Genomic DNA, 24,939 nt, shown 5'->3' with positions numbered 1-24,939 from the left:
CAGCAAAGGAAACTATAAGCAAGGTGAAAAGACAATCCTCCGAATGGGAGAAAATAACAGCAAACAAAACAACTGACAAAGGATTAACTACCAAAACATACAAGCAGCTCATACAACTCAATACCAGAAAAACAAACAACCCAAACAAAAAGTGGGAAAAAGACCTAAACAGACATTTTTCCAAAGAAGACAAGCAGATGGCTAACAAACACACGAAAAGATGCTCAACATTACTCATTATTAGAGACATGCAAATCAAAACTACAATGAAATATCACCTCACACCAGTCAGAATGGCCATCATCAAAAAGTCTACAAACAATAAATGCTGGAGCGGGTGTGGAGAAAAAGGAATGCTTTTGCACTGTTGGTGGGAAGGTAAATTGATACAGCCACAATGGAAGATGGTATGGAGACTCCTTAAAAAACTAGGAATCAAACCACCATATGACCCAGTGATCCCACTCCTAGGCATACACCCTGAGGAAATCAAAACTGAAAAATACACATGTATCCCATTGTTCACTGCAGCACTATTCACAATAGCTAGAACATGGAAGCAACCTAGATGCCCCTCGACAGATGAATGAATGGATAAAGAAGTTGTGGTACAGGTACACAATGGAATATTATGCAGCCATAAAAATAAGCAGCTTGAGTTAGTCTTAATGAGGTGGATGAACCTAGAACCTATTACACAGAGTGAAGTAAGTCAGAAGAGAAAGATAAATATAGTGTTCTAGTGCATACATACAGAATCTAGAAAAATGGTTCTGAAGAGTTTATTTACAGGGCAGCAGTGGAGAAACAGACATAGAGAACAGACTTATGGACATGGGGAGAGGGGAGGAGAGGGTGAGATGTACGGGAAGAGTACCATGGAAACTCACATTACCATGTGTAAAATAGACAGCCAACGGGGATTTTCTGTATGGCCCAGGAAACTCAAACAGGGGTCTGGATCAACCTGGACGGGTGGGATGCGGAGGGAGACGGGAGGGAGGTTCAAAAGGGAGGGGATGTATGTATACCTATGGCTGATTCATGTTAAAGTTTGACAGAAAACAACAAAACTCTGGAAAGCAATTATCCTTCAATTAAAAAAAAAAATTTTTTTTAAAGCAAAAAAAAAAAAATAAATAAAATTTAAAGCACCAAGAGAATGAGTGGGAAAAAAAGAAATCCTTATTTATTTATTTATTTTGTGTGGTCTTCCTATGTGTCCCCACTGCGTTTTGTGTATTAGCCTATCAGAGCACATCGCAAGGCACTGCGATTATTGAGTCACTGATATCTCTGCTACTCAACTATGATCTTCCTGAAGGAAATAACAGGGAGTGACCTGGGCACTGCTTCATTCCCAATGTCTAGCTATTACTTGGTAGCCATCCAAATTTTAAAAATAAAGAAATTAATGAAGAAACGAGGAGACTTGTTAGATGCTTAAGAGCAAAGATGCTGTCACAGACTATTTGCAATCTCGTTAAGGTTAGCTATAGCGCTTTGCACAACATTAGTAGTAATAACAACACCATCAACTACTATTGCAACATTCACAGCAGTTGCTGAAATCATTTGAGCGTTTCCTACGTAACAGTCTTTCTGCTATGTGCCTCACACAACTTACAGCTCAGCTTATCAGTGTTTGCTCAGCTGACAAACTTTGCTATATGACAGCTCTTACATTGCATAAATTAACAACGCTCTCTGGATTAATTGCCAAAGATGTTGTCACTTTGCATGATTTAGAATTATTTTTATTGTAAACTGCATAAATTCTCATCATGGTGCCTACAAAATGGAAAACTGCAAGCAAAATATTTAGTAAGCTTTATTTTCTATAGATTATTCTTATTCAAGATTAATGCATAGTGGGCAAGATCCTCATCTAATCATACATTTTTGCTAGCCACGTTAAATCACATTATCAAAAGTTATTACTGTATTACACAGCCATTTTTAGTCACAGTCTAAGAAAAAATTCAAAGGAGTATTTAATTGTAGTTTTTAAGTTGAATAAAATGATAGGTTTGTAAGTATTCTTTTCTGAGTATCCTCTTAAATCAAATTATTTTTCAATTGAAGTATAACTCACTGACAATACTATGTTAGCTCTAAGAACAACACAGTGATTCAATACTTCTATACATTATGAAATGATCACCATGATAAGCCTAGTTAGCCTCTGTCACCATACAAACATATTATAACACTGACTACATTCCCCATGCTGTACATTTCACCTCCATAGTTTATTTATTCTGTAACTATAAGTTGTACCTCAATCCCCCTCACTTATTTCACTCATTCTCCCATCCTCAGGCCATCTGGCAGCTACCACTTTATTCTCTGCATCAATGACTCTGTTTCTATTTTGTTATGTTTGCTCATTCATCGCAGTTTTTAGACGCCACACACAAATGAAATCACACCATATTTGCCTTCCTCCATTTGACTTATTCCACTTGGCAAAATAACCATTAAGTCTATCCATATTGTCACAAATGGCAAGATTTTATTCTTTTTAATGGTTATATAATATAACACCCAAAAAAGATGTCCTTTTCATTATAGGGGACCAGAATGCAAAAGCAGAAAGTCAAGAAACACCTGGAGTAACAGGCAAATCTGGCCTTAAGAGTACAGAATGAAGCAGGGCAAAGGCTAATAGAGTTCTGCCAAGGGAACACACTGGTCATAGAAAGCACCCTCTTCCAACAACACAAGAGAAGACTCTACACATGGACACCACCAGATGGTCAACACTGAAATCAGACTGATTATATTCTTTGCACCCAAATATGAAGAAGCTCTATACAGTCAGCAAAAACAAGACCAGGAGCTGACTGTGGCTCGGATCATGAACTTCTTATTGCCAAATTCAGGCTTAAATTGAAGAAAGTGGAGAAAACCACTAGGCCATTCACTTATGACCTAAATCAACTCCCTTATGACTATACAGTAGAAGTGAGAAATAGGTTTAAGGAACTAGATCTGTTGACAGAGTGCCTGATGAACTATGGATGGAGGTTTGTGACATTGTACAGGAGACAGGAATCAAGACCATCCCCAAGAAAAAGAAATGCAAAAAAGCAAAATGGCCTTCTGAGGAGGCCTTACAAATAGCTGTGAGAAGGTGGGAAGTGGAAAGCAAAGGAGAAAAGGAAAAATATACCCATTTGAATGCAGAGTTCCAAAGAATAGCAAGGAGAGATAAGAAAGCCTTCCTCAGCAATCAATGCAAAGAAATAGAGGAAAACAACAGAATGGGAAAGACTAGAGATCTCTTCAAGAAAATTAGAGATACCAAGGGAACATTTCATGCAAAGATGGACTCGATAAAGGACAGAAATGGTAGGGACCTAACAGAAGCAGAGATATTAAGAAGAGGTGGCAAAAATACACAGAAGAACCGTACAAAAAAGATCTTCATGACCCAGATAATCACGATAGTGTGATCACTCACCTAGAGCCAGACATCCTGGAACGTGAAGTCAAGTGGGCCTTAGGAAGCATCACTACAAACAAAGCTTGTGGAGCTGATGGAATTTCAGCTGAGCTATTTCAAATCCTGAAAGATGATGCTGTGAAAGTGCTGCACTCAATATGTCAGCAAATTTGGAAAACTCAGCAGTGGCCACAGAACTGGAAAAGGTCAGTTTTCATTCCAATCCCAAAGAAAGGCAATGTCAAAGAATGCTCAAACTACCGCACAATTGCACTCATTTCACATGCTAGTAAAGTAATGCTTAAAATTCTCCAAGCCAGGCTTCAGCAATACATGAACCGTGAACTTCCAGATGTTCAAGCTGGTTTTAGAAACGGCAGAGGAACCAAAGATCAAATTGCCAACATCCACTGGATCATTGAAAAAGCAAGAGCTTTCCAGGAAAACATCTATTTCTGCTTTATTGATTATGCCAAAGCCTTTGACTGTGTGGATCACAATAAACTGTGGAGAATTCTGAAAGAGATGGGAATACCAGACCACCTGACCTGCCTCTTGAGAAACCTATATGCAGGTCAGGAAGCAACAGTTAGAACTGGACATGGAACAACAGACTGCTTCCAAATAGGAAAAGGAGTACATCAAGGCTGTATATTGTCACCCTGCTTGTTTAACTTATATGCAGAGTACATCATGAGAAACACTGGGCTGGAGGAAGCACAAGCCTGAATCAAGATTGCCGGGAGAAATATCAATAACCTCAGATATGCAGATGACACCACCCTCATGGCAGAAAGTGAAGAAGAACTAAAGAGCCTCTTGATGAAAGTGAAAGAGGAGTGTGAAAAAGTTGGCTTAAAGCTCAACATTCAGAAAACCAAGATCATGGCATCTGGTCCCATCACTTCATGGGAAATAGATGGGAAACAGTAGAAACAGCGGCAGACTTTATTTTCTTGCCCTCCAAAATCACTGCAGATGGTGATTGAAGCCATGAAATTAAGATGCTTACTCCTTGGAAGGAAAGTATGACCAACCTAGATAGCATATTAAAAAGCAGAGACATTACCTTGCCAACAAAGGTCCATCTAGTCAAGGCTATGGTTTTTCCAGTGGTCATGTATGGATGTGAGAGTTGGACTGTGAAGAAAGCTGAGCACAGAAGAATTGATGCTTTTGAACTGTGGTGTTGGAGAAGACTCTCATTGAGAGTCCCTTGGACTGCAAGGAGATCCAACCAGTCCATCCTAAAGGAGATCAGTCCTGGGTGTTCATTGGAAGGACTGATGCTGAAGCTGAAACTCCAATATTTTGGCCACCTGATGCGAAGAGTTGACTCACTGGAAAAGATCCTGATGCTGGGAGGGATTGGGGGCAGGAGAAGAAGGGGACAACAGAGGAAGAGATGGTTGGATGGCATCATCGACTCGATGGACATGGGTTTGCATGGACTCCGGGAGTTGGTGATGGATAAGGAGGCCTGGCGTGCTGCGGTTCATGGGGTTGCAAAGAGTCGGACACAACTAAGCGACTTAACTGAACTGAACTGAACATCATCCATTACATATGCATATATATATAGGTGTGTGTGTATATATATTCTGTGTGTATTGTATGTGTGTGTGTGCACATGCTAAGTCACTTAATTATGTCCGACTCTTTGCAACCCTATGGACTGTATTCTGCTAGGCTCCTCTGGCCAGGGTATTCTCTAGGCATGAATACTGGAGTGGGTTGTCATGCACTCCTCCAGGGGATCTTCCCCACCCACAGATCAAACCTGCATCTCCTGCGGGGCCGGCATTGCAGGCAGAATTACTCACCACTGAGCCACCATGGAAGCCCATGTGTGTATATGACATCATCTGTACTCATTAATCTATTGATGAGCACTTAGGCTGCTTTCAAATCTTGGCTATTTTAAATAATACTGCAACAAACATAAGGGTGTACACATCATTTTGAATGTGTTTTGCTTTCTTCAGATAAATATGCAGTAGTGAAATGCTGAAATACATGGTAGAAATATGTGGCAGTCCTATTTTTAACTTTTTAAAGAACCTCAAAGCTATTTTCTATATTGGTTGTAGCAATTTGCATTCTTTCCAACAATGTGTAGAAGTGCTCTTTTCTCTACAACCTCACCAACATTTATTTGTTGCTTTTTGATAACAGACATTCTGATAGATGTGAAGTGATATCTCACTGAGGTTTTGATGATGTTGAACATATTTTCATGTATCAACTGGCTAACTGTATTTCTTCTTCAGAAAAATGTCTGTTCAGTTCCTCTGCTCATTTTTAATCAGCTTATTTTGACGTTGAGTTGCATGAGTTCATTGACTATTTTGGATATTAACCACTTATCAGCTATGTCATTTGCAAATATATTCTCCCATCTAGTAGGTTGACTTTTTTTGTGTTTATAGTTTTCTTTGCTATGGAAAAGCTTTTTAAATTGATGTAGTCCCATTTGTTTATTTTTGCTTTTGTTGCCTTTGCACAAGGACATATATCAAATATATATATGTATATATATATATGCGTGTGTGTGTGTGTGTGTGTGTGTGTGTGTGTGTATATACTGCTGAGACCAATGTAAAAAAAAAAAAAAAACATAATGCCTATGCTTAGGAGTTCCATGTCTTACATTTAAGTCTTTCATGTATTTTGATATTTTGCTTGTTTGTCTTGCTTTGTTTGGTATATGGTATGATAAAGCAGCCCGGTTTAATTATTTTGAATTTAGTTGTCCGGTTTCCCAACAGCATCTATTGAAGAGGCCGCTTTTCCCTGTATGCCACTGCTTTTGGGGTCATAGGTAAATTGGTCAGGGAAGCACGGGCTCATCTCTGGGCCCTTTATCCTGTCTCATTGATCTTTGCATTGAGTGAGTACCACACTGTTTTGATTAGTGTTCAGTTCAGTCGCTCAGTCGTGTCCGACTCTGTGACCCCATGGACCGCAGCACGCCAGGCCTCCCTGTCCATCACCAACTCCCGGAGTTCACTCAGACTCATGCCCATCGAGTTGGTGATGCCATCCAGCCATCTCATCCTCTGTCGTCCCCTTCTATTAGAAAGTTTGTTACATCTAGCCTTGTTCTTCTTTCTCAAGGTTGTACTGGCTATTTAAAACCTTCTGTGACTACATATAACTTTTAGAATTATTTATCCTAGTTCTACAAAACTTGCCATTGGAGTTTTTATAGGTATTGCACTGAACCTGTAGATTGGCTTGAATGATATGTCCACTTTGATAGCATTAATTCTTCCAATCCATGAGCACAGTGTATCTTTCTGTAGGTTTGTGTCAAAATCAACTTATCAGTGTCTTATAGCTTTCTGAGTAAAAGTCTTTTAACACCCTCAGTTAGATTTATTCTGTGGTATGTTATTTTTTATGCAATTTCAAAAGCAAATTGTTAAACTCTCTGATAGTTTGTTGCTAATGCATAGAAATGGAACATTTATGTATATTAACTCTTACCACAACTTTCCTGAGTTTACTTATGAGTTCTGATGGTTTTTGGTATCTTTAGGATGTTCTGTATATTGTACCATGTCATCTGCAAACAGTGGCAGTTTTATATTTTTCTTTCCATTTTAGATTTCTATTAGTTACTTTCCTTGTGCAATTGCTGTGGCTAGGGCTTCCACTACTATGTTGGATAAAAGTGATGAGAATGGGCATCCATTTCTTGTCTCTTTTCTTAGAGGAGATGTTCTTAGCTTTTCACCATTGTTCATGTTACCTGTAGGCTTGTCATTTAAGACCTTTATTATATTGAGGTATAGTCCCTCTATACCACATTCTTGAAAGTGCTTTTTTGTAAATGGGTGTTTAACTTTATCATAAGCCTTTTCTTCATCTATTGAGATGATCACATAATTTTTATCCTTGAATTTGTTAATGTGAGATGTTTCAATGATTGACCTGCATATATTGAACCATCCTTACATCATTGGGTAAATTCTACTTGAATAGGGTGTATGATCTTTTTAATGTATTGTCAAATTAAGTTTGCTGATATTTGGTCAAAAAATGTTTGTATTTATGTTCTTCATTGATATTGACCAATAGTTACCTTTTCCCCCCCTATCTTTTGGTGGTGTCTTTGTCTAGTTTTGCTTTCAGCATTCATTGAGTTCTTATGAAGGAGTTCACTGAAGATTCTGTTCTCTTTGAATGAGTTGTTAAGCATTCCTTCCTCTTAAATTTTTTGGAGTAGTTTGAGAAGAATAGGTTTTAATCCTTCTCTAGATGTTTGGTAGAATTCACCAGTAAAGCATTCTGATCCTAAACTTTATTTTTTAAGTTCTGATTCAACTTCATTACTGGTAATTGGTCTGTTCATATTCTCTATTTCTTCTAGATTTCATCTACAGGATATTGTGCATTTCTAGGATTTTATCCATATCAATCAGGTTGTCAATTTTGTTGGTGTATAACTGCTTGTAGTAATCTCTTATGATCCTTTATATTTCTGTGGTTTCAGCTGAAACTTCTCTTTCATTTTTTATTTCATTTATTTTGAGACCTCTCTCTCTTTTTTCTTAGACCTGCCAAAAAGTTTACTAATTTTGTTTATCTTTTCAAAGAAAATAGCTCTTAGTTTCTTTGATCTTCTCTCTCTCTCTCTTTTTTTTTTTTTTTTTTACAATTTCTATTTATTCCTGCTTGATCTTATTATTTATTTCCTTCTACTGAGTTTTGTTGTTGTTGTTGTTGATGATCTTTTTCTAATTCTTTGGGTGTATGGATATGTTGTTTATGTGAGATTTTTCTTGTTTCCTGAGATAGGTTTTTATCACTGTAAACTTCCCTCTTAGAAATGCTTGCTTTTTGTGAGTCCCATAGATTTCTACTGGTCATCTTTTTTCTACCCTGAGAAGCCCATTTCTTGTAGAGCCATTTTAGTGGTGCTAAACTCTTTTATTTTCAGTTTGTCTATAAAGCTATTAATTGCTTCTTCAAATTTGAGCAATAGCCTGAGTAGATAATTCTTGGTTGTAGGCTTTAGCTTCTTACTACTTTAAATATACTGTGCCACTCTTTCTGGCCTGCAAATTCTCCACTGAAATGTCAACTGATTATCTTATGGGAGTTCTCTGGTATGTGCCTAGTAGCTTTCCCCTTGTTGCCTTTAATATTCTCTCTTTGTCTTCAATTTTTGCCATTTTAGTTATGTCTATTGTAGACCTCTTTGAGTTGATCTTGTTTGGAAATTTCTGAGCTTCCTAGACCTAGCTGGCTCTTTCCTTCCCCAAGTTAGGGAAAGTTTTCATCTATTATGTCTTTCTATAAGTTTTCTGTTTCTTTGTGCCTCTCTTCTCCTTTTGGGAACACTATAATGTGAGTATTAGTTTCAGTTGATATTATACCAGAGATATCTTAAAAAATCTTTTTTTTTTTTATTATTTTTACTTTTTTTTTTTCCAGTGGGTTTTGTCATACATTGATAATTTTTTTTTTCTGTTCAGCATGGGTGATTTCCATTACTATGTCTTCCAGCTCACTGATCCATTCGTTTGTAATATCTAATCTGCTTAACTCCTTCAAGTGTGTTTATTTCAGTTATTATATTCCTCAGCTATTTGATTCTTTTTTATATTTTCTAATCCTGTTAAGCTTCTCTGCGTCTTCTCTCTCTTCATTCATTATTTTCATTGAGCATATTTATGATTAGTAGCTTAAGCTCCTTATCCAGGAGAATCTTTATCTCTATTTCCACTAGCTCTTCTCTGCTTTTATCTAGTTTTTTTTGGAATATGTTCTTCTATTGTCTCATTTTGTCTAATTTTCTGTTTTTATTTCCATGTATTAGGTTCTTTGTTAATATTTCCTAATCTTGGAAACATGGGCCTGTGATGGAGATGTCCTATAGGGCCTTAAGCACACTCCTCTCTGTGAGTACAGAGGTCACCAGAGCTACATACCCTAGGAATGCCCCTTATGTGGGTGGCAGGGGTCCTTCTGTTGTAGGGAGGGCAGCGTTATGGCTCATCAGTAAGTGTAACTAACTCCTAACTCAGCTGGCCACCAGGCTCTACTTTATACCAACAGTCAGTGACTGATGGGTAAGCTGGATCCTGGTGCAACTGGCTGCCTAGTCTGAGGAGTCTCGGGGTTGGCGCTTGTCCATGGTTGCTGGTGCTGGGTTCTGGCATGACTGGCAGTAAGGTCCAGGACTGGAACAAGCCTTTTGTGGGTGCAACTGAGTCCTTGGACACTATTAGTTGGGCCTGTTCCTCACACTGCTGATTGCTCAATTCAGGGGATCCTGTGATTGGTACTAACTGGCAGGTGGGTTGGTAAGCTCCAAAAGTTTATAGGCTAAAGGGTGGTGGTGGTGGTGGTTTAGTCACTCAGTCGTGCCCACTCTTGTGACCCCATGACCTGTGCCTGCCAGGCTCCTCTGCCCATGGAATTTTCCAGGGAAGAATATTAGAGTGGGTTGCCATTTCCTTCTCCAGAGGATCTTCTTGACCCAGGAATCGAACCCAGGTCTCCTGCATTGCAGGCAGATTCTTTACCAACTGAGCTATGAGCTACTAGGCTAAAGGGAGGATTCCAAAACTGCTTATCAGCACCAGTGTCCTCATGGTGGAATGGGTTCTCCAAGTGGCTGTAGCCTGTATCTGTATCTCCAGCAGGAGTCCCAGTTGTCTCCTACCCCTAACGGAGACTCCAAGATCAGCAGCATGTGGCTTCCACCCGGAATCTTTTCAAATCACTGCCTCTATACTAGTTGTTAGAGTGTGTGAGATTTTGTGTGTATTCTTTAAGGGCAGAGTTGGTTTCCTATGGCCATTTGCCTCTCTCATGTGCAACACACATTTACTGTTGGAATTGGATATTCTGGGGGCTCATATTTCCATTGAAGGACCCCCAGACCTTGGAGCCAAATGTGGGGCTCCAAATTCCATTGCTCCTTGGGGGAAAACCCCTGCAATTGTGATTATTCTCCCATGTGGGGGTTGCCTACCTGGACGTGTTGGTCTTGACTCTATTGCATCTCCACCCATCATACTGATCTTGCTGTGGTTTCTTCCTTAGAGCTTTCAGTTCAGTCGCTCAGTCGTGTCCGACTCTTTGTGACCCCATGAATCACAGCACGCCAGGCCTCCCTGTCCATCACCAACTCCCGGAGTTTACTCAAACTCATGTCCATCAAGTCGGTGATGCCATCCAACCATCTCATCTTCAGTCGTCACCTTCTCCTCCTGCCCCCAATCCCTCCCAGCATCAGGGTCTTTTCCAATGAGTCAACTCTTCCCATGAGGTGGCCAAAGTACTGGAGTTTCAGCTTCAATATCAGTCCTTCCAATAAACACCCAGGACTGATCTCCTTTAGGATGGACTGGTTGGATCTCCTTGCAGTCCAAGGGAATCTCAAGAGTCTTCTCCAACACCACAGTTCAAAAGCATCAATTCTTCTGTGCTCAGCTTTCTTCACCACCCAACTCTCACATCCATACATGACCACTGGAAAAACCATAGCCTTGACTAGACGGACCTTTGCTGGCATAGTAATGTCTCTGCTTTTTAATATGCTGCCTAGGTTGGTCATAACTTTCCTTCCAAGGAGTAAGTGTCTTTTAATTTCATGGCTGCAATCACCATCCGCCATGATCCTGGAGCCCAAAAAAATAAAGTCTGACACTATTTCCACTGTTTCCCATCTATTTCCCATGAAGTGATGGGACCAGATGCCATGATCTTAGTTTTCTGAATATTGAGCTTGAAGCCAACTTTTTTACTCTCCTCTTTCACTTTCATCAAGAGGCTTTTTAGTTCCTCTTCACTTTCTGCCATAAGGGTGGTGTCATCTGCATCTCTGAGGTTATTGATATTCCTCCCAGCAATCTTGATTCCAGCTTGTGCTTCTTCCAGGCCAGCGTTTCTCATGATGTACTCTGCATATAAGTTAAACAAGCAGGGTGACAATATACAGTCTTGATGTACTCCTTTTCCTATTTGGAACCAGTCTGTTGTTCCATGTCCAGTTCTAACTGTTGCTTCCTGACCTGCATATAGGTTTCTCAAGAGGCAGGTCAGGTGGTCTGATATTCCCATCTCTTTCAGAATTTTCCACAGTTTATTGTGATCCACACAGTCAAAGGCTTTGGCATAGTCAATAAAGCAGAAATAGATGTTTTTCTGGACCTCTCTTGCTTTTTTGATAGCTGCTGAAAATCTTTTCTTCAGGTTGTTCTCACTGATATTTGGTCTGTAAATAATTGTAGTTTTGGTGTGCTCATGGAAAAAGGTGAGCTGAGTCTTCACTCTCTACCATCCTACCCACACCTCTCAAAGGCATATTTCAAAAGATTTTGCCTCCCTATATTTCTTAAAATTGTATGACTTCACCATTACTTAGCATACCACAGCCTTCAAAACTATTTAGTTTTTCCTGTGCAACTATACTTTGAACTCTTAAATGTTTGCTGCTGCTGCAGCTAAGCCGCTTAAATGTATAAGCAACATGATAACAATAATTCTACTCAGAATTCCATCATTTCTGCTCATAATTCCATCATTCTAAGATTTGCCTAACAAAGTTTTTCTATAATTTCTATGCCTTATAAACACACATACTTCAAATGCTACAATTCATGATGCATAAAATCTTATGTTTTACTATTTTATTTGTATTTACATTATAATCTTCTCATTATTTCATATATTCACCTTAATTGATCCTTAAGTCATTGCATTTCATTCCATTGAGTTGATGTACTATTAATTGCTACACAATTAGCATATTACTGAATAATTTGGGCTGCTTGCAAACTTTTTTTCCTATTGGCAAGAAAGTTGTAATAAATGTCACTGTTCATTTTAGACTTACTTCATTGTTTCTGGATGAATTGCCATGTATGGGATTACTAATTTGGAATCTATGCACATTTTCCTATTTATTTTAAGAAATACTAATGCTGCAGTTTAAACCTGAAATCTTTTTTTTCAGTCTTACTCATAATTATGTAAACAAACACAATATGATGCATTGAAACTTTAAAGTATCATAAGAAGTATACATAGAAGAATGAACAAAACACCCAAGAAAGAACCTCCCTCATGAAGGTTAAGTGCACAGAACACAGACTTAAAGGTAAAAACGTTATTCATTTAATAAGTATGTATTGGATCCTACCCATGGGCTAGGTACTGCTAATTAATTTTAATCCTATGAGTTACGCTATTTTTTATGTGAAGAAAATTATTTTTTTATTATATTCTAAATGCTTATTAGAAAGGCTACATTTCAGCCCCCCCCCTCTGCTTTGTGGTTCAGAACATTTTCTAAAATATTGTTAATAGCTGTAATTTTTTCCTCTTGACTTTCATGGAATTTTTCAATAGATTGTCAAATAATTTACAAATAATGCGAGTTTTGACTTCTACTTTGCTTTCAATATTTATACACATTAAGATTGCCTTGCAAAAGATAAAATAAACAAGAGTTTTAAGAAATTTTGAAATGCTGGCTCAGTGTTTAAATTAGTTCACATAATCTACAAAGTAAACTAATAATCACAACATTGCTAGCTGAAAGTTTAAAAAGGGAATGGAAGGATTAAACCTTCATTTTTGCTTTACAAAATATGAGGTCAAAAGTGGTATTTTAGTCATAAATGGCAAGTATGAAGGAAAAAAATTGTAAGAATCACTATTTTCATAACTTCTAAAATTAATACTCCCTACCTTTATGTGCAATATAAATCTTGAACTAAATTTACGTTAAGGTTAAAGTGATATGAACTTTATGATGAATATGAGCACTTTTCGCATAAAAATATAAACATAACGATATAGATTATGACAAACATGGAACAAGAAAATATTTATCTTTGATATTGAAATTATTTAGATTACTAATAAGTGCAGAATAGGAAGATTCATGTTGTTATGGAGTGAAATGATTTTTCAGATTAACTCACAATATATTTTCAGAAAATGTTTTTGCATGACTATTACAGAATTGCCCTATTTATACTGCAAATTTATAATATAATAAAATGTGCATGATAAAATATATTTTAGTCTCCAAAATATGCACTGTAAGTATATATTAAATGCTCTATTTTATATTATTAATAAACATAGTTTTACTGAATCTAAACAAGTATCCACAATGTTTATGGTTACCCCCAAATAAAAGTGCCTAAGGAGGAAACTGAAAATTCAAGTGACTATAAATTTATTCTACTGAATTCTTATATATGTGCCCCAACAGTTTAAGTAGAAAATGTCTATAAAAATTTAAGTATTTCAAGGAGTAAATTTTAAATTTAAATCATTTTAAAATTAAATAATAATATTAAGTAATAAATACAGATATTTTAAAAATCAATTAATACTGACATTAAAATGAAGTATTACACACAATTTAATTACTTCCTAAAATGTCTACCTAAAACTTTTGAAAGACTGTGATTTTGTGCTACAAGGAAATTTTAATTAATTCTCTGCTGGAACCGTGATGCTTTCCAAGGCACGGGCCCCTCTCTTGGGGCGAACCCATTCCAGGGAGCCCTGCCCTTCACAAAGAAAAGAGAACTCCACCAGCTTCTCCGGGATTATTCTCTGCCTATACTATCTCGGCAATTGCTCCCTTTATTTTTATGTGAATCTAGCCCCAATTACAAAGTACTATAATATCAAGTAATACTTCCTGGCAGTACAGAATTAAACTCTGACTCAGAATAATTTTAGATTATTCTATTCTGTAAAATTTCTCTAAGTATTTTTTGTTTGTAAAACATTTTCTGGATTCTCTACTAACAGAATATTTTAAGTCATTTTACAGAGTATTATAAACAACAACGATAATGAACTCTTGTACCTTTCCCTTATATCTTAAGAATTAGAACCATTTTTTTTACCTTGATTCAACTAAAAGTTACTTTTTAAAATAATTTCAAATATCATGAGAACTTGAGTTAATAAGTACAATAAGTAATTAAAAATGCTGAGTCTGTCTCTTTACATAATAGCTACCATTTCCTGAGCTTACTACAAACGTATGGTGGAATTTATTAGCCATTGTGGAAGGTAAGTTATTTAACAATTATTTATTGTCTACGATGTTCAGAGTACTATGCAATTCAACAACAAACAGAGGAGTAGACAGAGTCCTTGCTTGGAGCCTGTGACAAGAAACATCTGGCTCCAAGTCTGTCTCTAATGTCTAGAGATAAGAGTTTAAGTATTCTTCTACAGTGACATAAACAGTAACGCATCATTGGGCAGTGGGAATGAGTGACACTGTTGAGAGCTGGGAGAGAATTCATCCAACTTTAAAAGATAAATCTATTTGTTGTGCTCAAAAAATGGCACAGAATTTATATAACTCACAATAAACCTTTCTGTCTTTCTACAAATATCATTCCCTTTCATATATCTGACTGCATGTGGACCTACATAACAGCAGACTGTTTGGACAGGACTATAGATTGGAGATTGTATTCTGACTTTTACAAATTGCAGCAGAAACCTAGAAGATGATGTGAATATTTGTTATTTGATAGGGAAAGACCTGCAAAGACAAGAAGGCCTGGCAAGTTCAAGAAACAGCAGGGAGACAAGAGTGGCTGGCATTGAGTGAGTAGAAGTGATCGGAGTATAAAACGGAGGTGAGATCAGAGAGGAAGAGGGAAGTGGAATGATCATGGAGCCTTGTGAGCAACTGAAGGACATTTGTTTTACTCCACCAACTCCACTGAGGTATACTGACAAAGAAAAATTATATGCATTGAAGGTGCATGACTTAACGATTTGATATAAGTATACATTGTGAAATGATTATCTAAAATCTAACTAATAAACATATCTATCACCTCATTATAGTTATCAGTTTGTGTGTGTGTGGCAAGAACACTTGAGATCTACTTTCCTAGCCAATTTCAAGTCAATGATGCATTATTAACTGTAGTTACCATGGTAATCCATCTTATAATTGAATACATCAGTTATACATCTTATAATTGAAATGCATCTTATAAATGAGTTTTCCCTTTGATAAACATCCCCCATTTCTCCACAACCCCAGCCCCTGGTAACCACCATTCATCTCTCTGTTACTATAAGCTTAACTATTTTAGATTCTACATATAAGTGAGATAATGCAATATTTGTCTTTTTTGTCCTTATTTTACTTGGCATAATGATCTCTAGATTTATCCATGGGCTCACAAATGGCAGGATTTCCTTCTTTTAAGTCTGAATGATATTCTATTTTATATACATACACACATCTTTATCCACTCATCTGTTGATAGACACTTAGCTAGTTTCCATAATAGTTTCCATATTTTTATAAATAATGCTGCAATGAACATGGGAGCGCAGATATCTCTGTGAGATAATGTTCCCTGTCCCTTCTGGATATATAACCCAGAAGTGGGATTGTTTGATCTGAACCTTGACAGACATTGAAGGGCTTTTAGACAGTGTGGTTATATGATTTGAAGCATGATTTTACAGAATCATTCTGCATGTACAATTGACAATAGGGACATGGGGGGAACCAGGGGAACAAGTGTGGAAGATATTACAATACGAAGGTGAGCTGTGTTGGTGCATTTGACTGGGGCTTTAGCAGTGGAAGGAGAGAAAACTGGGTGAATTCTTAATGCATTTTTAAAATTTTAATTGGAGGCTGATTACAATACTGTGGTGGTTTTTGCCATACATTGACATGAATCAGCCATGGGCGCACATGTGTCCCCCATCCTGAAGCCCCCTCCCACCTCCCTCCCCATCCCACCCCTCAGGGTCATCCCAGTGCACCAGCCCTGAGCGCCCTGTCTCATTTTTAAAGGTAATGCCAATAGGATTTGGCTCTATCTTTTAGGATCTATTCACTAAGTAAATGGGAAGATGGAACTGCCCTTATTTTTAATGGAGAAAGAGACGCAGCAGAGGAGTAGGTCCTTGAAGGAAGAGCAGCAGCTCAGTTTTCAGTCTGTTAAATGTGGCATCTGAGCGGAGCGGTCAAGTGGGGACTTGAACACACAACCCTCACGGGCTCCTTCCCCTCTCTTCTCTGAGCCAAAAGGTCTGTATCTTGGATCTTTCAAAGCTGACCACAGCGACTTTGACATCTGGAGTTTCTTCTTATCCTAGATCACACCACTTGTCGCAAAGTTACCTCCTGGACTCCACAGTCGTCTCTGCTGCTCCTGCTGCTAAGTCACTTCAGTCGTGTCCAACTCTGTGCGACCCCAGAGACGGCAGCCCACCAGGCTCCCCCGTCCCTGGGGTTCTCCAGGCAAGAACACTGGAGTGGGTTGCCATTGCCTTCTCCAGTGCGTGAAAGTGAAAAGTGAAAGTGAAGTCGCTCAGTCGTGTCCAACTATTAGCGACCCCACGGACCGCAGCCTTCCAGGCTCTTCCATCCATGGGATTCTCCAGGCAAGAGTACTGGAGTGGGGTGCCATTGCCTTCTCCAGAGTCATCTCTATTATCTTACTACTCCCAGGCTTAAGCCAATATTCTCATGTGTAAAGGGCCATTTTTGTTCTCTGTTTTGTGGGCTCTGATTTAAAGGAAGCATTGCTGATTGATAATTACATGTTACCCCTTCCCTGATAAGATTTAAGCTTTTTAAGGGAAAAATCATAGTTTCAACTTCTTTAAATCTCAAAAGTTCAATGTCATTAATACAGAAAAGGCATAATGTACACTTGAAAAATTGACCAAATATTCTGCGTGAATAATGTGATATAGTTATAAAGGTGACGTGAGGAAGGCACAGTTCCAGATTTCAAGAACGATAAGGTTGAAATGAGGAACACTCAACACAGGAAGAAAAAATTAAAAACAAAATAAAATGAATGAAAGAAGCAAATATTGGTCCATGGGGAGATGTTTAGCATAGAATGAGAAACACATTGATATTAAATACCAAGAGATTCGAAGCTACTGAAGAGTCAAAAAGCTCAATTTTGATCACTTGTAAGGAGCTTAGTTACAAATCAATATTGTGGAAATATAATTTATCTCTTTCAATAAGCATCTCCTCTTTCTTGTATAACATCTTTTATGAAACAAAACTGTCCTTGCAAATGAAACTGGATCATACTCTGTACTTACTAAACTTGGCTGAATGTACTTTTAATGAATGTCAAAATAGTGTTAACAAATCTGTTTCTATGGAAATAACAAGAAGTATGATTCTTCAGTAGAATTCAGTAGGTGGTTGTAAGAGAAGATGGTCATATTTAAGAACAAATCATTTCATGGTAAATGAACAAGCAAAAATTTAATGAAGTAAAAGGAACCTAATGATTTATGGGTTTTTTTTTCCTTTTTTGGATAAATGATGAAATGCTCTCTTTGTCAAAGCTGTGAACTTTGCTTTTCTATATTAATTAGGAAGACACTTTACTGTACTTCCTTAAATGCTTTTCCATGATAGCTTTCAGCTTTGCCTCTTAACACTACCCTTTCTAGCGATATTCTAAAGAAGGGACCTTTGCCTGTTCCCCGTCATGTAAAGAACATATCAGTAGTCCAATGAACCACCCTTTCTCTTCTTTACTTTTTTATTTTTTTGAGCTATAAGAAACTGAGTTACTGGATATAGTTTTTCTTAGCGTCCTCAGTTTTAGGAAGAATATAGTTACTGCTGCATTGTTCCACATGCAACAAAATGCTGTGTACTGAAACATATCCTCTACAAGGTAGGCTAATTCCACTTCCCATTCTTTTTCAAACCACAACAGACTATTCAATGTTTTTATTTTGTTCAAACTAATTTTGAGAGTAGTCATTTGGACAATCAGATTTTGTAATTGTTGTCAGCCCAATCACAAGAGCAGCCTACACTCTTCAGAGAACACTCTTAAAAATCACCTTCTATAAAGTAAGGACAAAGTTATTTTGTTATCGCTATTTTGTTTCTCTGTTCTTTGGCATTTTGTTTTGATTTTCACTTTCTTGCTTTACATTCCCCAAAGATTATGAAGCTGCATGGAAAGATTAACTTTCTCATGAATAAATAAATAATATGTAAAATGATGTTTATAATAATACCCACATATATATATATAATATACTTATATTCCATATAGAAAGCATATCCAGGTGAATTCACTATAAATAAATGAATGTTTGTGAGCTCAATGTATAGCCAACCTCCTAAGAAGACTGCTAACAGAAGAATTATGCTGATACTACATTTATAAAGAAAATCTCCTTCTATTAAGAAAACAAAATCACTTGATATTATCTTTTACTTATATCTAGATTTTCTTCTTTTTTACTTAAAAATCATACATATAGAATTGAAGTAGAGAAACCTAAATGCAGGTCAGGAAGCAACAGTTAGAACTGGACATGGAACAACAGACTGGTTCCAAATAGGAAAAGGAGTACGTCAAGGCTGTATATTGTCACCCTGCTTATTTAACTTATATGCAGAGTACATCATGAGAAACCCTGGGCTGGAAGAAGCACAAGGTGGAATCAAGATTGCTGGGAGAAATATCAATAACCTCAGATATGCAGATGATACCACCCTTATGGCAGAAAATGAAGAGGAACTAAAAAGCCTCTTGATGAAAGTGAAAGAGGAGAGTGTAAAAGTTGGCTTCAAGCTCAACATTCAGAAAACTAAGATCATGACATCTGGTCCCATCACTTCATGGGAATTAGATGGGGAGACAGTGGAAGCAGTGTCAGACTTTATTTTTTTGGGCTCCAAAATCACTGCAGATGGTGATTTCAGCCATGAAATTAAAAGACGATTCCTCCTTGGAAGGAAAGTTATGACCAACCTAGACAGCATATTAAAAAGCAGAGACATTACTTTGCCAACAAAGGTCCGTCTAGTCAAGGCTATGGTTTTTCCAGTGGTCATGTATGGATGTGTGAGTTTGACTATAAAGAAAGCTGAGCACAGAATTGATGCTTTTGAACTGTGGTGTTGGAGAAGACTCTTGAGAGTCCCTTGGACTGCAAGGAGATCCAGCCAGTCCATCCTGAAGGAGATCAGTCCTGGGTGTTCACTGGAAGGACTGATGCTGAAGCTGAAACTCCAGTACTTTGGCCACCTCATGCGAAGAGTTGACTCATTGGAAAAGACCCTGATGCTGGGAGGGATCGGGGAAAGGAGGAGAAGGGGATAACAGAGGATGAGATGGCTGGATGGCATCACTGACTCGATGGACATGAGTCTGAGTAAACCCCGGGAGTTGGTGATGGACAGGGAGGCCTGGTGTGCTGCGATTCATGGGGTCGCAAAGAACCGAACACGACTGAGTGACTGAACTGAACCGAATACTCATGGAGATCCTGGGCAAGGGGTAATGAACTAAAAGAATGGAATACTTTCAGTAGTGTCATGTTGATTGATTACTATTGTATAAACAAGATAAAGCTATAGTTTCATTCAATACGTATTATCCTGAGATTACCTAATTTATTTGCTCAAGCACCACAAAGTCCATACAAACCAACCCCTACTCTGAAGTTGATAACCTAGTTAAGAAACACATTACAATGAGAAATAATTAAAGAAAATAGAAATAAAAAAGCATGCAAACTGAATGCAGAGAATAAATATAAAAAATCACTAGAAAGAGATTTTGGGTTGATGAATAATTAGAGGGTCTGGGACGTTAGGAAGAAGTTGAGGATGAAAATTTTGGATAAGCTAAGGCTGTAGAGAGGCCCCAGGTAATAAAACTAAAGTGAAATGAGTGTTGGTAAGAGATGAAGAAACAAAGAGGTTTCCAATTTGCATAAACAAATAGTAATGAAGAAAAGTAGAAAATCGTTACATTATTAAAAGTGAAATCAAACAGTGGGTGATCTTAAAATGTGCTTGAAGAGACAGACAATAAGGAGCAAACTGTGGGAGTTAATGGTGAGTATGTCAAAGGGAAATTAAAAAGTGGCGTGCACAAGAGGAACTGAAGGACAGTAACGTCAGATGGGGAGGTCAGGTACCTGGAAAATGACATCAATTTAGAGGTGAAGGTAGTCTAGACTATGTAGGCACAGAGGGAGAAGCTAAAAGGCCTGCAGTTCTTAACAGAGAAAAAGAGGATCTGGGGGCTCAGTCAAGGTGGGTGCTCTCCTATTAGCCTTCCATGGCAGGTGCAGACCTCTGTGTGAAGCACCCTCACCTACCCGTCCACTTTGAAGACAGAAAGTAAGCTCCAAGAAAGCAGGATCTAGCTTGGGTTTCTTTTGTTGTTGTTGTCATTGTTGTTTGTTCGCTTGTTTTAACTACTACACTGCCAGTGCCTAAAACAGAGTCTCACAACATAAGTTTCATGAATATTTCTTGAATATTCACTATCTTAAAATATAGCTTAAAGTCTAAATCTTTCTTTTCAAACTTTCCCTAACTCTTTCAGTTAGCAAAACTTAATGTGGAAAACAGATTTTTGGAATTAAGTAAACCTATAGTCAACTATGGACTACTTACTGTTCTGATTTTCAGTTTTCTCATTTGTAAAAGAGAGAATGTTTTCCATCTTGCTGAATTATTATAAGGTTTAGAGGTTATCGGGCTTCCCTGGTGGCTCAGTTGGTAAAGAACCTTCCTGCAATGCAGGAGACCTGGGTTTGATCCGTGGATTGGGAAGATCCCCTGCAGAAGGGCATGACAACCCACTCCAGTATTCCTGCCTGGAGAATCGCCATGGACAGAGGAGCCTAGTGGGCTGCAGTCTATGGGGGTCACAGAGAGTTGGACATGACTGAGCGACTAAGTACACACACGGAGATTATCAACATTAAGTGCCTAGCTTATAGCCAGGCACCTATTGGTTACCCAGTACACAGAGTTATTAACTAAGAGCAGGTATCATCCCATCATATTCTCTTCCCCTTGATCAAATTTTGGTCTATTTCTGATTTACAACATTTATCACTTGTACTAGAGTTATGATATCTGTCTATCTTCTCTGCCGTAGTACATCAGCTTTTTCGTATGCCAAAAACCAATTGCTTAAATGTGCCTAGGAAGTGTCTCTCTCAAAATTTGGCATAAGCCTTTTCTCAGTCAAGTGTTTTTTATATACTCAACTAGACTTCAATACTTTCTCTTCATGTCTTTCCTCTTGTATCTTAAAAGTACCTAGGTTAATGTTTCTCTTCACTCCTGGAGTATGAGCTGCATACAGTCAGGGGTGTTACCTTCTGTTATAAATCCTGTGTGTTTGCTTGCTCAGTCATGTGCGACTCTTTGCAACCCTATGGACTGTAGCCCGCCAGGCTCCTCTGTCCATTGGGATTCTCCAGGCAAGAATACTGGAGTGGGTTGCCATGCCCTCCTCCTCCAGGGGATCTTCCCAACCCAGGATCAAACCCAGGTCTCCCACATTGCAGGCAGATTGTTTTACCAGCTGAGCTACCAGGGAAGCCCAAGAATACTGGAGTTGGTAGCCTGTCCCTTCTCCAGGGGATCTTCCTGACCCAGGAATCAAAGTGGGGCCTCCTGCACTGTAAGCAGATTCTTTACCAGGGGAGCTGTCAGGGAAGCCCTGGGTCCGCAGTAAACTACCCTGGGCATACATATTCATCATAGGAAATAGGAGATGAGTATGAAAATTATAAACAAGATATCTTCTACAGAATTTATTCTTAGAAATAGAGCAGGGGCTAGTGAAAGAAACTGAATTCAGACAGAGTTTAGAAACTCTGTCCAGCAGAGAGTTTTGATTAAGGAATCCAAGGTACCATGAGAGTTTAGAGAAGCAGGCCTTACTATATATGCATATATATACAAATATATTTATACTTGCTGTGATATTGAAAATAGTGGCCACTGCATTTTATTTGAGAGCTGGCCTATGTACTTTCAACTCATTCCTGATGCCAAGAACCAGTGGTTACTCAAGAGCGCTCACTAAGCTCTCACAGTGTACAGAGCATAGGTTGGAAAAATGATCATTAGACATGGAGAGACCCATCTCTTCTGAGATTGGCAATCTAATTAGATAGATAAGAAGAATGAAATGAATGTACTCAGAGTCTATTTCATATCATATTCTCAGATAAAGTTAACACATCAGTGACATCACCATGATATCAAGGAATAACAGTTGGATGTGGAAATTCAGCCAAAGCAGTGAAATCAGAATCTTTCAGTTGTCATCTGGTATTTTGTAAAATAAGAAAATTATTGTATTTTCTGTTCATTTCAACTAGTTGCTGTGGGCTTAGCCACAATGAGTAATGAGTAAGCTTTTTTACTTTATTCCTTGAATCTAAATTTATTATCCTACTTAAATTAAATAAGTGATATCTAACTAAGCATTGTAGGGCATTTATAAAATTCAAAAATCTATTCATGTATTTGAACAAAAGCATTGATTTTTTTTTTTCCTGGAAATTATGGTGCTTTTGAGCATCTTATAGCAAATCCAAATCTTAGTTTCAAATAAAGGAAATAAAGTACTTTGCCTATTAAAATTATATGAAATCTATATTTTTAAAGTATGGCCTCTGGTAGATAGAATATTCTGTGTAAGTAGGACACAATATCATTATTTATTGATTCACATCTACTGAAAAAAAAGCACATTATTTTATTTTTAAATGAATGGTATTGGTAATATGTAGCTATTTTAATATACTGATGCCAACATAAAGCTTACATTTTTCATTAATCTTTCAGAATGGTTTGCAAACATTGAGGGAAAAGTATTTTTCAGTATTATACTACATTCACTTTTTAGTATTATGTAATTTACTTTGACACATTGCTTTTTAGGGTTATTGTTGGAGAATTCAATGTCACTGAAATGCACATTTAGCAAAATGTAAAGCTAGTTTTAGTTTGTAACATTTAAAAAAATAATGTAAATTAGGTAGCTATAAATGTCCTACTTAATAAAAACAAAACAGCAACATGTATACGTAAAATCAAAATGACGGTCTCAGAGAGGAGATTTAACTTAAATGGCTACTAGTAGACCCTGAACAAAATGAAATGATCAATACTCCTATTAAAAAAACAGTGTTGCAATTGTCAAGTGAAATTATAAGGATCTCATAAAGATGTGCAAACCAAAGATAGAGCAGCGGCAGCGCGCCTGGAAGTGGCTACGCTCCCAAGCAAATCATCTCGATTAGTTCCTATTCATGATTGAAATTATGGCTTTTTTATCTGTTCATAACATGCAGCATTTTTTAGCCTCACATTTCTAAGCATTTTAGCTTTTGCTGACATAAATGCATTCCCCAAATAGAATGTTACACGAGAATCTTCTGCTAGACATTTAAGCCCATTTGTGCATTTCTTTTCAAGATACTTCTTTTGAACCTTCTAACTGTGAAAGCTCTGGGAAGGTGGTGTTAGAATGAACGAGAACTTGTTTTCTAAAGCGACACTGTAGACACTTGATCTGCGGTTGGGAAAAAAAAAAAAAAAGTCACAGCCTCCTACCTTGAAAACAAACATCTCACGGCGAAGAATAGCTAGAGTGTTAAAGTTCCCGTCGCAGATGTTGGGTTTGGCTCCAGGATAGGAAGGCCTGCCCGTGGGAGGCCGCGGAGGTTTGGGCCGGTCGTTTTTCCTTGGGTCAGCGGGAGGAACAGAGCGGTGTGGGGGCACCGTTGGTAGAGGTCTTGTTGGTGGAGGAATCTTGTCAGGTGGACCTTTTGAAAATACGAGGACAGCACTTGGTTCAGTTAAAATTGGAAGAGTGCTGGAAAAAATGCTACAGGGGACAATCACTCATCAGTGAAGGGTTCTGACTAAGTGAGCTAAGAGGTCTTTAAGATTGTATATTTACTGAAATAACAAACCGTTTTACCCAACAAACCATTGCCAAGTCCACCAGAAACTGTCTTTATCATGCTGAATTCTAGGTCCAAGTAACTAGGCCTTCTTTGTTAATTTTTAATGATTTTTTTTTTTTTAAATAGCTTCACCACAGTCCTGACTGGATATGCTGCTTTGAAATCTTTTTTGGAAATAGGTGGTATATTAATAATAAATAAATTAAAATGAATGCTGGAACCCTGCATGTAAACACTACCAAAGTTAATCCTAGATTTTGATAGATGATTCCACGCAAATATTTCTAAACATTAACAAATCAAAGTTTATTCTATCCTATGTATCTAACTGTATTTTATAACCTTTTCTTGACTTTCATTATTTTTTTCTAATGAAATGTTTTGACAAATTGCTAGAATAGTGTTTCATTTGAATACTAAACCTAAAACACCGATTGATTAAAACACCACGAGGTAAAATATTAATGTGAAGAAGTATTTCTAAAAGGAGGTTTCTAAAGCAAGCCAAAGTTTATACATGTAATTTGGTACAGATGTAAACCATCATTCCTCAAGGGGTTTATGTTTTAAAAAAGAAATACAGAGCTGTTCACACTTAATATTTAGATATGGAAAGAATACTCCTTTGCAGACCTTCAGTCTAGACTACTAACTCATGAGGTCATGAGAAAGAGCCTCCTCTCAGATGGCTACTTCAGCAGAATGTCTGATGACATACACAT

The 24,939-nt window shown here is 37.6% G+C and overlaps 1 protein-coding gene across 1 annotated transcript in view; it reads right to left on the bottom strand.

Annotated features, from left to right (window-relative positions):
- The window catches only part of MMP16 (matrix metallopeptidase 16), a 386,139-nt gene that overhangs the window by 85,466 nt on the left and 275,734 nt on the right, over nt 1-24,939 (bottom strand). The window contains exon 6 of the mRNA XM_061123824.1: nt 23,862-24,073. Coding sequence (XP_060979807.1) covers nt 23,862-24,073 — 212 coding nt within the window. The remainder of the gene's footprint in view (nt 1-23,861; nt 24,074-24,939) is intronic.

This window comes from Dama dama, chromosome 21 (assembly GCF_033118175.1).
Source record: "Dama dama isolate Ldn47 chromosome 21, ASM3311817v1, whole genome shotgun sequence".
NCBI lineage: Eukaryota > Metazoa > Chordata > Mammalia > Artiodactyla > Cervidae > Dama > Dama dama.
Note: the sequence above shows the minus strand (reverse complement) of the source record. Positions and strands in the feature narration are given on the sequence as shown.